Source organism: Sus scrofa, chromosome 1 (assembly GCF_000003025.6).
Source record: "Sus scrofa isolate TJ Tabasco breed Duroc chromosome 1, Sscrofa11.1, whole genome shotgun sequence".
In the NCBI taxonomy this organism is placed as follows: domain Eukaryota; kingdom Metazoa; phylum Chordata; class Mammalia; order Artiodactyla; family Suidae; genus Sus; species Sus scrofa.
In genome coordinates this window covers 82,580,069-82,594,531 of record NC_010443.5, presented here as the reverse complement: position 1 = coordinate 82,594,531, position 14,463 = coordinate 82,580,069, and the positions used below count along the sequence as shown (strand labels likewise).

The 14,463-nt window shown below is 37.8% G+C and overlaps 1 protein-coding gene across 30 annotated transcripts in view; it reads right to left on the bottom strand.

The window, feature by feature from the left end:
- The window catches only part of SNAP91 (synaptosome associated protein 91), a 157,655-nt gene that overhangs the window by 104,121 nt on the left and 39,071 nt on the right, over positions 1-14,463 (bottom strand). For all 30 annotated transcript variants that reach the window (XM_021091681.1, XM_005659405.3, XM_021091727.1 and 27 more), the window contains exons 3-7: positions 6,410-6,552; positions 5,271-5,346; positions 4,390-4,492; positions 2,127-2,220; positions 299-410 (exon numbers count right to left, since the gene is read on the bottom strand). In XM_021091681.1, coding sequence (XP_020947340.1) covers positions 299-410; positions 2,127-2,220; positions 4,390-4,492; positions 5,271-5,346; positions 6,410-6,552 — 528 coding nt within the window. The remainder of the gene's footprint in view (positions 1-298; positions 411-2,126; positions 2,221-4,389; positions 4,493-5,270; positions 5,347-6,409; positions 6,553-14,463) is intronic.

Below are 14,463 nucleotides of genomic sequence, written 5' to 3'. Positions count from 1 at the left end.
GGGGAAAAATGTATACATGTAAGAGTAACTTGATCCCTATGCTGAACAGCAGGAAAAAAAAAAAAACATCAAAAAAAGTGAAAAAAAAAAAGAAATGTTGAAATGTGTATCAGCATATAATAATATTAGAGAAATAGTAAATGCAATAAAGAGCAGTATAAATATGGGGAAAAAATACACAGAGAAATGTCACCTGAATGAGTCATGTATTTAGATATCTTATGAAAGCTGCAGTATCCAAATCTTTGCATTCTGATACCATCTCTATTCACAAACACCATTCAGTAGTTCTACCTACCAAGTAAATTAATAACTCCGTCATTGTAGCAAGCAAAAAGTTTGATAAGGTCTTTGAAAAGAAGCATAAATGCAGCATTTATGACACCATTTGTTAGCTCATTTGGATGTACCTAGAAAAAGATGAAAATTTCATAGGTCAACTGCATGTTATCAAATGACAATTTTTTCTCAGGGAACATTAAAATGTCTCAAATGAATACTACACATTCATAGGCAATGTTGTAAAACCGCTTGAGTAACCCTACAAATAGCAAAAGATGGACTTTCTTTTTTTTTGTTGTTTCAACTGAACTCAATGAAGTCAGTCCTATCAATGATAAGACATATATTCATTCTATTAGATCAATGATCCATAGATCAATCAAATCCATCTTTTGAACACCTGGCCTCTTGTTGCTTTTACTATGTCATACTACATTCTTCCCTTTCCCCCATGTAATGGTCTTTACATGGGCCCCTGACTCAGGCTCCAAGGGCCAACAGTGGCTGAAAGAGGAAGCGCTGCTTAGGGAACGGACACCTTACCCCTAAATTAATTCTTGAGACTCATAGCATTCACTCTAATCACCAACACAAAGAAGAATAATTTCTCTTCATTCCCAGATCCCTGTTTCCAACTCCTCAACCTCTGCTCTTTTTGCTTTTATGACTTCTTTTCTCCTTTAATTAAGGCAGTACCATCATGAAGGGTAAGGAAAGCATAGAAAATGAAGGAATAAAAAGAAAAAAAAAGTTAAGAGAAGTAATTCCATATATACCTAGTGAAGTCCTTACTATAAAATCTGTCAAAAAAACCACCACTAAGCTGGTTTTCTGCTTTTACTGAAATTTCACAGGAGTCTGTGACTAGGATTCAGTGACAGACTAAATTATACAATCTTAGCAATTTTAAGAATATTTGAGGAAAATTTTTGTTTTAGGCAAGTATCAAATAGATGAAAGCTAACAACGCAAGTTAAAAATCTTCCTGCATGTCAGAATATTTTATTTTCATGAATCATATGAAACTTTTGTTAAACTTTTCTTTCGACCATGCCCACGCATGGGGACCCCAAGTTCCCAGGCCAGGAACTGAACCCTTGCCACAGTAGGAAAAACACTGAATCCTTAACTGCTAGGGTACCAGGGAACTACTACCATTTTTATTTTGAAATAACTGAAAATCCACATGCAACTGTAAAAAATACAGAGATCCCATGTACTATTTACCAGTTTCTCCCAAAGGTAGCATCTTGTAGAACTATAGTACACTGTCACATCCAGAATACAGCTATTGACAGAATGTACCAATCTCACTTAGATCTCCCCAGTTCTACTCGTTTGTGTGTGTATTTAGATAATCTTACCATATGTGAGTGAATTAGTGCATCTGCCACCATAGTCAAGATACAGGTGTGGCTTTAAGAAACAAGGCAGGTTGGCTTTGACGGGAAGAAGGACCACAGCAAAACAAAAACAGTTCTCTTCAGTGGATGCTGTCATGCAAGCACTCTAGATAAAATGATTTCTAATAGCAGGTTGTCATTTAGCTGCCGGGATGAGCCTTTTGCAGCTACTTTATCCTGTCAAACAAACAGGAGGCCACCCTCCTGCTTGGAACATGGTGTTCCAGGAATGCACCACTCCTAGGTTTCCATAACTTAGGTTAACACCTGGCAAACAGGGCAATCAAAATCCTCTCCGCTGCACCAACAGCCCACACTAATTAAGCGTTCAACGAATTCATCTCTAAGTCTGTTTCATGGGGAAATTCTTTATCAGTGGCCCACCTTCCAATAAAAAGCAATACCGATTATGTAAAAAGCATTTTCTGATGAGATACGTACGTCAAATTCCAGCAGGGCATCAATCTGTCCCTGTAGGATGGGCATACTCTTCAGCAGCTTTTCAGGAGCCATGGTTCGCATGACACCATCGGCCCTACAATTAAAATAAAAAAAAAAAAAAGGAAAAGGTAAAACTTACTTGTATGTGGAAAATTCAAGACCATGTGCATTGTTCCGAGCTGTCTCCCCTCTACTGCCTTGTGGGGTGTTTTTTGGGGTGGGAAGAGGCTGTGGCTGGTTCCCCTACTTCTCTAATCCTCCTGACTCACTCTCATTTCTCAACCACACAGGTAATGCTTTCTCCACACTGCCCTCAGGAAGAAAGCAATGCCCTCTGGATAAAAGGGGCCAGCTGAATTTCTGAATGGATTTTCCTATGTTAATAACAAAAAATAGTAGTATTTAAAATACAGGTATCCTAAACCAAATCACAGACATAGAGAACAGACTTATGGTTGTTAAGGGGCGGGTGGGGAGGGAGTGAGATGGACCAGGAGTTTGGGATTGGTAGATGCAAACCATTATGTTTAGAATGGATAAGCAATGAGGTCCTGCTATATAGCACAGGCAACTATATCCAGTCTCTTAGGGTAGACCATGATGGAAGATAATATAAGAAAAGTGACTGGGTCTCTTTGATGACAGCATAAATTGGCACAACACCATCAATCAACTATACTTCAATTGGAAAAAAACCAAAACCAAACAAAATACAGGTTTCCTAAACCTCAGTTTGTTTCTTTTTGAGAGAGAGAGAAAATATGTCTTGGAAGCCTTCAAAACCTATGGGACTGGGAACAGAATGGATATTATTATCCATCAGGTAAAGAAAACTGCATTCTGATTTGCAGCTTGGCTGAAACAAGATGCATTTCAGCAGCTGGGGAGAATGAGACTTGAGATTAGAGCTGAGGGGGGCATCAGAGGGGTAATGGACCCTGGACCCACTCACAGGCCTCCTCCAGGGACGGCCAAGGAACAGCAGGACTGAAACAGGTTACTACAATGAAATGCCCAGGTCATGTGAACGGGCTAATGGCAGCTTTTGGGGTCTCTCCCACTCCAATGGTAAGGACAGCATCCCAAAGTGCCTTTCTGTGCCCATACAGGGTACACAAGCTTCTAAGAAGGCTGTGGAGAGGTCATCATCCAGCTGGGACAGGAGCATGAACTAGCAGCATCTCTAATGAGTTGCGGATGAAGTCAAAACCTAGATTTCATAAAATGCTCACCCACAAGAAACTTATTTGAATAGGTAAGTTTATATTTTTCACCACTATGATTTAAAAAAAAAAAGTAGTTAGAAGCTAAGTTTAGATCAGCTGTTAGAAAAGAGAGTTGCATCTTTTTGTGTGGATTCTTGAGACTAAAATACTAAACTTTCTACAACATCTTTCCATTATTTCCAGTTAGGAACAGATAGAAGATTTGCCTAGATTTGTGGCTGTATACTTTTAAACTCAAAAAACTATTTAGAGGGAAATAAATGGTAATTATGAATTAAATGCAAGTGTTTCTGTTTCAGTGAGGTTTTCCTAATCAATGGTTAGTATTAATGATTAGTTCAATCATGGTATGTGTGCATGTGTGTTTGTGTGTGTGTATAATAGTAGGTCAATATTAGCCCCAAAATAGATCTACGCCACATACACAGCTCAGCTGCACTTCAATCAAAAACACATTGAAGTGTTCCTGCCGTAGTGAGTCGGTTAAGAAGTCTGACTGCAGTGGCTCAGGTCCCTGGCCTAGCACAATGGGTTAAAGGACCAGATATTGCTACAGCTGCTGTGTAGGTTGCAACTATGGCTCAGATTCAACCCCTGGCCTGGGAACTTTCATATGCCATGGGTGTGGCCATAGAAAAAAAATGAAATTAAAAAGAAAAAAACCACACTGAATAACACCATCAACTATAGCCACTGTACTTTTAAATGAACCTTGTTTAAATTCTCTCCATTTAAAATTATTTAAAAGTATATATGTATTCAATAATTTTGAACTGATTAACAAATAAAATGTTATACCATGTCAACCCTGGGAAGCAAATCAGATTTTCTGAATGAAAATATAAATATAGTAACACATATGGCAACCTCAAGGCTGATTTCCATATTATTAATTGAGCTTCTCTTTTAGGGGATTGAAAACTGGGCCTCCATGATCAAAATTAGTTGGCAGGTAAACTTAGTTAAGATAAACCAAGTATGCCTCAAAGACTTATTCTCCCCAAACAAATATGAGAAGAAGAAGAAAAAAAACATACCCTTTCTTCACTCTGGCAAAATCAAATGCCATCTGTCTGTAAGAGAAAGCCTTTTCATTCAGATATCTACTATAGCGCCTTATAAAGGTAGACATATCATAACCTGGGGGAGAGCCAGAGAAAATAAAACTAATTAATAAAATACCTTCAATTGCGCTTTTCTTAATACCAGTTTTTAAAAACTCCTTAAATGTAAATAATTCTAAGATGAGGTCAATAAGTATGCCACAGGCCTCACTTAAAATCCTACTTTAGGCAAAAGTACTTTTGGCATGAGACATTCTAAGACTACTCATTTTTGTTATGCTACCATCCTCAAGCAGACTGTCTTTTCTGATTTTTCCTTTACATTTTTGTTCACTGTTTTAAATAACAGCCTGTTTCAGACTTTATCTACAGAGCTATCCAAGAAGTATCCACTTGCTTGGTGAGCCTGCCTTAAACATAACAGGCAATCAGCAAATGTGATGAATGAACAAATGACTGCAGTTCAAATTCTATCAATTTACAAAAAAATCACGTAACACTGGCCCTTTTCTTTAATTGGGAAAGAATCTTTTATTTCATTGCCTTTTGCACCTTCATAAACAAACGATGTAGGTCTAGCAAACCCACTGTTACTTTTTAAGGTAAATACTGAAAAAGACAAAAAAAACTGATATAATATTCAAATTCATTAATATAATATTAATATAATATTCGTATGCTGACAATTATTTTAAAGTTCCTATAAAGTAACTATATAGTTTCTTTTATAATTTTCTTAGATAGCCAACAGAGCTATCAGTAACAATGATTTTGAAAGAGTAACCCTACTTCAAAAATTAAAAATTCTGCATCAAACATGTCAGCAAGAAAATGATAAAACATAGTATCCTTACCATGGGATCCACTTTTGTCCAAAAAATTGCTGAGATTGAATAGTGTATTTCTAGAGGCCAAATACTGAATAAATCTCTGAAAAACAGACATTAGAATCACACAGGGAACTACATTCAATATCCTGTGACAAATCATAATGGAAAAATAAGAATAAGAATATACATATATATATATGTGTGTATAAATGAATCGCTTTGCTCTATACTTGAAACTAGCAAAACACTGTAAATCAAACTTCAATAAAATTTTAAGAAATTAGAATTAACATCAATATTATCAAAATCATTACTTTAAATACTTTCTGACATTAGAGCTACTTTTAAAAAATATATAAATTCTCATTGTTATCTTTTTTGCCTAGTTTATAAAGTATCAAAGTCTGCTGGTTTTCTCTTGAGAGGGAATAAAGACTGAATCAGGAGCTCCTGTCATGGCTCAGTGGAAACGAATCTGACTAGCACCATAAGGACATAGGTTCGATCCCTGGCCCTGCTCAGTGGGTTAAGGATCTGGCATTGGTATGAGCTGCAGTGTAGGTCACAGACACTGCTCAGATCTGGTGCTGCTGTGACTGTGGCGTAGGTGGGTGGCTATAGCTCTGATTCGACCCCTAGCCTGGGAACCTCCATATGTAGCAGGAGCAGCCCTAAAAAGACACATACACACAAAAGACTGAATCATACTTACTGAATTAGAATTAAATTGTATGATCTTTCATTTCTGCATATAACAAAACCACTGCAATTTAACAGGATTTAGGAGGTTGCCGCATAAATTGGCTAATTTATAGTTGGTCAATATTTTCCAAAATTCAACATTTTTATGAAAGCAACTTTTACACAGAGGCACAAAGGAATATTTCCAACTGGAAGAATGATTTTCTGGTTCCTTTCTCCTAACATTTTTGTCCGTGAATATGTTTACATGGTATATACATATTTAACACTTCGATATCTCTAAGAAAATGTCTAACAACACTTTTCTGGAAAATAGCTAAAGAGAAGATTAAAACTGCACTCCAGAGACTTTGAACTATATATTTCCTCTATTTTTCTCTTAATTAGTGGAAGCTCAAAGGTTGGTAAGTCATCACCAGCCTCCCTCCCCTGCCAGAAAAGTAAACGTTTCTGTAGTTTACCTCATTTCCATGCACCATGAGATGATGTGTTGTGACTAAAGCTTTAAATACAACCACCCAGCTACTGTTTGTTGCCCGCTCGAAGAGCGTGTCCGCCATCTGAGGAATATTAACATTGGTCTCATTGGTAGCCTGGATCAAGTCTATGAGAACAGAAGATTTCGGTCAATGACACTCTTAGCACAATGTCCCAAACATGCAGACACTTATGCCTTCACCATTTGAAGGCAATAACATAAATGTATTTTTTGGAAACATTCTATCTTCAAGCCTACTTCACTTGGATTTTAATTTTGATGGGCACTAATAAACACACTTGTCATGTAAGTGGCAGAAATGAGAGCAAATTGCAAAAGAGGAAAGAATTCCATCATAGCCATCTAAGCTTTCACAGAACATCATACATGCATTCAATTACTATGATTTGACCTGAATTTATAAGAGAGTCAATCTTTCTAATATATTCACTGTCCACATCTACCCATTACGATTCCAGGGGCACCTCAGCACAAAAAAAAATGTATTTAGTGTCCAAGAGGGGCCGCCTAGAATTCAGAAACAATGTGCACTACCAAAATGTTAGCCGAGGCAACAAAAATCATGGCCTAAAGAACAGAAGCTAAGCCACAGTGGGGGCGGTATGGACTTAGGAAAGGTACTTTCAACAACACGAGATGACCTCCTCAGGCCAAGGAAACCACAGGACCTCTCTGGCCACACCTGCCCAGCAGAGAACTGCAGGTGATACCCAGTCCAGGAAATTCCAACAACAAAGGCAAAGACAAAGCCATCCTGTTCCTCACTTAAAATCCACACTCAGTCTTCATTAAGCTAGACCTTTGTTTTATGCATTTATTTTACAATAAATGTTTTAAAAATTGATACTCTGTCACTGAAATAGTTCTTAATGCTACAACTAAAAAGTATCAATAATTGATATGAATTATAAATGAACAAAACAAGGTTTGTTTCTTACTTTATTTTAAATGTCTTATCCCCTCAAACAGCCTTCCCTCAATATTTTCCTTCTGGACATCTTTCCTGGTCCCATGTGAATGCAGTCCCATGGGACCTTCCTCTGCTTTAAAATCTGAGGCATTTTATTCCTGCTGCCTGTCCACATTAGATGTGGAGCCACCACAGGTTACAGACCAAAGCTTCCCTAGGATGGAAATAGTCATGGCAACATCTGTTTACTGAGCAGGGCTTCAGAGAACACTGAGCACAGTAAGTATGTGTTGAGCAAAATGTACAAACACCAAAATACTTTACCTGATATATAAACAAATAGCTCTTTGAAAAAGGCAAATAATTACACTATAACATTGTTTTCTGAGATTATAATATATCATGGGACTACTTTACATTTGAAACTGTGTCAGTCACAAGTTCTTCTGTTCCTTTATTTATTGACCTGATGATATGGAAATGCATTGCTTCTCAGAGGAGATGAGTACATGTTCAGATAATAAAGAGATCTTTAGAAGAGTAAAAAGAGGCAGAATGATAGAGCAGAAAGAGGTGGAGGGCCCAGCTCGGCCCCTGTCTAGATGTGCAACTTCAAGCAAATTACTTAATACATCTTCCATACAGGCCCTCATCTCTAACACGGGAATAATAATTACTACCTTTCCCTTTCAGGGTTATTATAAAGATATCTGGAATTTAATATATGGCACAAATGAACCTATCTGTAGACATGGAGAACAGACTTGTGGTTGTTGAGGGGGAGGGTGTGGACTGGACTGGGAATTTGGGGCTAGTAGATGCAAACTATTGCATTTGGTGTGGCTAAGCCATGAGATCCTGCTGTATAGCACAGGGAACTATATCTAATCACTTGTGATGGGACAAGATGGAGGATTATATGAAAAAAAGAATTTATATAAATATATAATTGGATCACTTTGCTGTACAGCAGAAATTGACAGAACATTATAAGTCAACTATAATAAAAATTAAATAAAGATTGCAAAGGGTCTGAACAAAGTATGCACCCAAAATAATCATTTGTAAATACTGTTATCCAGACACTGCATTGTGAGAACATAGCGGGGTGTTAGGAAAGACTCCATGGGGAGGAAAGAGTTGAGTGGGACCCTAAATTCAGACATGGGAGGAGAGTGATGACGTTTTTAGCAAGTGTGCAAAGTGTGAAGCCCTCAGAGGCCAACTTGAGAGCCAGGGAAGGGCCAGTGAAGGATCTCACATGGCTTCATGTGTGAGCTTCAACCTCAACTTCACCCTGAGTACCAAGGGGAGCCCCTGGAAGTCTTTCAGTAGGAAAGTCCCAATAAGATTCTGATTTTACAGTAAATAACATTACCTGGCAAATATTACCTGTATGGTAAGAAAAGGCACAAAGCAAAGAACAATCACCTCTGCCTGGAAAGCTATCCTAGAAGATAGGACAAAGGCAAGTTAGAAAGCCTGGGTGAGAGCCAGAGAGGAGATAAAGGTGAACTAATGAAAAGGCAGTGAAATTTGAGGGAGATGATAAATGCAGTAAAAATATATTTAGGAGGTACAGCTGATGGGGATTTGCAGGTGAGCACATGGATATTCAAGATGAAAGGAGAAGGAATCTTAAATAATTCCAGATTTCTAGTTTGGGGCTGAGGAACTGCTTTTTACTGAAAAAGGAGGAAAGTTGGTTTCGAGGGAGATAAAAACCATTTTGGACCTGATACATATGAAGGTGCTGTTGGAACTCTAAGCTGAGATGTCTGATGGTGGACTGGAAGCATGTTCTAAAGGTCAGAAGAAACACTTGGCATGGATACAAATTTGGGTGTCATCATCAATGATATGGGAGCTGAGATCACACAAGTAGAAGTCAGTCATAGATCATATAGAGAACAATGAACATTATATCTGTAAGAAAATAAGAAGTGAAACCAAGAAAGACCAACATTGAAGATGACTGGAAGAAAACTGCATGAAAGAAGAATCAGAATGGTAAAGAGAAGTTCAGGAAAATTAAATTACTGAACCAATTAAGAACAGAGCTTTAAAAAAATGTCATGAAGCAATCAGGTACCACTGGCATCAAACACTGCAGAAAGTCCTAGCAAATAGAACCCTAAGAATAGAATGGACAGCGAGGAGATTGCTGCCATGTAAAGGAAATAAAGTCCAAGCATACACTGGGAGGGGAGGAGAGGATCAAAGGAAGGCTTTTTATGGGTTAAAGATGGGTGACATTTATGCCTGTTTGAGATCAAGAAGAAAAAGTCAAAAACAGATGAGTTTGAGTCAGACAGTGAAAAACAAACATCGTATGATATCACTTATATATGGGATCTTTAAAAATAATACAAATGAACTTATTTGCAGACCAAAAACAGACTCACAGACTCTGAAAACAAACTTTGGGTCACCAAAGGAAACAGGTGGGGGAGGGATGGACTGAGAGTTTGGGACTGGCAGAGCACACTGAGGTATATGGGTTGACTGGCCAAAAGGGGCCTGCTGTATAGCACATGGAATTCTACCCAATGTTCTGTGATAACCTATATGGGAAAAGAATCTGAAAAAGAATGTATGTATGCACATGTAGAACCAAACCACTTTGCCGTACAGCAGAAATTATCACAACATTGTAAATCAACTATAAAACCTTAAAAATAAAAAAAGAGAGAAATGAGTTTGAAAACGAGAGGTAATTTTTTCCTCGGGAAGTTCTCGAGGCAGGATAAATACAATCCAGGGCTCAGAGGTTGGGATTAGCATCAGAGAGGAGGGTGACACAATGTAGAGAGATAAGGATGAGTGGTCTTGAGTGGAGGGAGAATGACGGCAGAATGATACTACAGAGAAGCATGTCTGAGGTGAAACAGTAAGTTATTTATTTATTTATTTTTTGTCTTTTTGCTATTTCTTGGGCCGCTCCCACGGCATATGGAGTTTCCCAGGCTAGGGGTCGAATCGGAGCTGTAGCTGCCAGCCTATGCCAGAGCCACAGTAACTCGGGATCCGCGCTGCGTCTGCAACCTACACCACAGCTCATGGCAACGCCGGATCGTTAACCCACTGAGCATGGGCAGGGATCGAACCCTCAAGCTCATGGTTTCTAGTCGGATTCGTTAACCACTGTGCCACGACAGGAACTCCTGAAACAGTAAGTTATTAATTTTATTACTTAATCTTAATACACTCATCTTTTTAGTACTCTATGTTACGGCTGACAAACTACAGCTTGCGGGGCCAACCTGGTCTGCTTCCTGATTTTGTAAATAAAATTCGAATGGTACACAGTCAGACCCATTTGTTTACATATTGTCTAGGCTGTTTTCACACTGCTATTACGTAGCTGAATTGTTACAACTCAAATTCAGTTCAGTGGTCTACAAAGCCTAACATTCATTGACCCTTTACAAAAAATGTTTGCTGACCCTGTTCTATCCCCAAATGGGAAATTGTATAAGACCCTTTTGATGCCTAAAAAATAGCTAAATCTGTCTCAAGGAAACGTAATTGTATGCCTGAATGGTGGGCTCAACTAACTACTTTTTTCATAGACCACTGTTTTTACTTAAAAGAATGAATGGAAGATTTCAAACCATCATGATTCAGATGCAGTATTCAACTGTTATTTCTCAAAAATAAAGTGATAATGGAAAAAACAAAAATTATATAAAAATTTTTAAAAAATAAAATAAAGTGAGCCTGTAAATAAAACAAATGACAGTACTGGTTGCCATAAAATTCAATCTTTCAAGTATGAAGTAGAATTTCAGAAAATTTATGTCTGCCATGATAAGCATGACAGCTTTCTAGTGCTTTGAGACTTTTGTGATGAGACTGTTGGTGATACTAATGAATATTATTTTTTGATATTATATAATAAAATGTATCAACATTTAGAAGATGTGAATAATTCACCTGGGCCAATACCTTTCAAATGACTAGTCCATGATGTTACAAAGTCTACTCACCCTATTTGAAGTACAGATTTACTTTTTTTTTTTTTTTTTGTCTTTTTGCCTTTTCTTGAGCTGTTCCTGCGGCATATGGAGGTTCCCAGGCTAGGGGTCGAATTGGAGCTGTAGCCGCCGGCCTATGCCAGAGCCACAGCAACGCAGGATCCGAGCCGTGTCTGCAACCTACACCACAGTTCACGGCAATGCCAGATCTTTTAACCCACTGAGCAAGGGCAGGGATCAAACCCGCAACCTCATGGTTCCTAGTTGGATTTGCTAACCACAGAGCCACGACAGGAATTCCAAGATTGACTTTTTTCTACTCTCAAAGGGATTTTAATGCAATAGAGTACAAAAAGGTCATTAACGTGGTTTTAGATTCAATACTGCAACTTAAATTTAAGAAACTATCACTTAGAGAGTTACAGTGAAGTATCAAAGCATATCCAAAATTATCTGAAAAGTCTCTCTTTTCCAAACATATATCTGTGTGAGGCAATATTTTCTTCATATACTTCAATTAAGACAATATATCCCAATAGACTGAACATAGAAACAAATATGAACATCCATCTTCTACCAAGCAAGATACTAATGCAATCTGTGAAAGCATACAATGATACCACTTTTCTCACTTTGGTTTGGAAAAAAATTATTCTCCCTAAAAAGGGAACCCTCCCACACTGTTGGTGGGAATGTAAACTGGTACAGCCACTATGGAGAACAGTTTGGAGATACCGTAGAAATCTATACATAGAACTTCCATAGGACCCCACAATCCCACTCTTGGGCATCTATCCGGACAAAACTCTACTTAAAAGAGACACATGCACCCGCATGGTCATTGCAGCACTATTCACAATAGCCAGGACATGGAAACAACCCAAATGTCCATCGACAGATGATTGGATTCAGAAGAGGTGGTATATATACACAATGGAATACTACTCAGCCATAAAAAAGAATGACATAATGCCATTTGCAGCAACATGGATGGAACTAGAGAATCTCATCCTGAGTGAAATGAGCCAGAAAGACAAAGACAAATACCATATGATATCACTTATAACTGGAATCTAATATCCAGCACAAATGAACATCTCCTCAGAAAAGAAAATCATGGACTTGGAGAAGAGACTTGTGGCTGCCTGATGGGAGAGTGAGGGAGTGGGAAGGATCGGGAGCTTGGGCTTATCAGACACAACTTAGAATAGATTTACAAGGAGATCCTGCTGAATAGCATTGAGAACTTTGTCTAGATACTCATGTTGCAACAGAAGAAAGGGTGGGGAAAAAATGTAATTGTAATGTATACATGTAAGGATAACTTGATCCCCTTGCTGTACAGTGGGAAAATAAAAATAAATAAATAAATAAACTAATTGCATAGAAAAAAATTCTCCCTAAAAGTATTATTTGTGTGAACATGTCAGTATGTTTCTTACAGTTATTTAAAAGTGAAAAATGTTTCTAAACAATATTCTGTTTTGATTTCTAATATACAAGTAAACACCTAAAGATGTAATTCAAAACAAAAGCTCTTCAAATTACTCAGTAATTTAAGAATACAAAGGAGTCCTTAGACCAGTTTGAAGCTACTATTCTTTTTTTATTTGGATGTGTCTGTGGCATGCGGAAGTTCAGGGACCAAATCCACACCAAAGCAGTGACCCTAGCCACTGGAGTAACAACTCCAGAGCTGCTATTCTTGGTCCATACCTAGAAAGAGAACTGGTAGGCTACAGATTATGTCCATATTTTACATTAAGAAATGTATTTACAGAGTGATTGTACCAATTTATATTGTCACCAGCAGTTTATATGAGTTTATATTGCTCTACCTCTTTATGAAATAAAGAATTTACATGTAAAGAAATCAAAAAAATAAACAAAACAAAGAGATAAACATGCAGAAAAAAATATCCTTGAAAATTGTGAGACTCTAAATGCTAAATAACTATCACATTTGAATTCCTGAGAATTCAGTCTTAGTTGAACTTGAGCAGACAGACAGATCTAGCATTGTTCTGGCAGTTTAAAATATAGTTCTATTGGAGTTCCCTGGTGGCCTAGTGAATTAAGGATCCAGCGTTGTCACTGCTGTGGCACAGGTTCGATCCCTGACCCAGGAATTCCTGCATGCTGCAGGTGTGGCCAAAAATACAGTTTTATTGAAGTATAACTGAGATACAAAAAGCTGCATGTACTTAAAGTACATGATAAGTCTTCACAAACATGCACCAAGATCAAGAAAAGGGACATATCCATCACCCTGAAGGTTTCCTTCATCCCTTTTTTAAATCCTCCTTCCTATCTCTTCCCATTTGCCTCCCCTGCTGTTCCTTAGTAATCACCAATTAGTTTTCAGTAAATATCCACTGGTTTGTATTTTCTAAATTTTCTTTTCCTTTGGGTAGAGTAGGGGAGGTCTGGCTTCTTTCACTCAGCATAATTATTTTGAGACATCTGTATTGCCTCATAGATCAATAGTTCATTCATTTTCATAGGTGAGGTGTATTCTTTCAAAATGGACATGCCAAAATTTTTCCATTCATCTGCTGACGGACATCTGAGGTGACTCCAGATTTTGGTTGTTACAAATGAAGCTGCTGTAAACATTTGTGCATAAGTATTTGTATGGAGATATACTTTAATTTCCCTTGGGTAATTGCCCTGGAGTAGAATGTCAATTGGAAGCAAATATTTAAGAAACCGCCAAACTACTTCCAAAATTACTGCATCATGTTACATTCCTACCTGCAGTAATGAGTGTTTCAGTTTACTTTTTACCATTATAACATGTGTAGTGTGGTATCTGATGGTGGTTTTACTTTGCATTTTCCTGATTAATGATATTAAACATATTTTCCATGTGCTTTTCATTAGTTTACTTCCTATTGGTATACATTCTTTGCTCATTTTTACTGGATTGTTTGTCTTTTTTATTATTTATTTAAAAAAATTTTTTTTTGGTCTTTTTTAGGGCCACACTTGCGGCACATGGAGGCTCCCAGGCTAGGGGTCGAATCAGAGCTATAGCTAGTGGCCTATACCACAGCAACTCAGGATCCAAGCCGAGTCTGTGACCTACACCACAGCTCATGGCAACACTGGATCCTTAACCCACTGAGT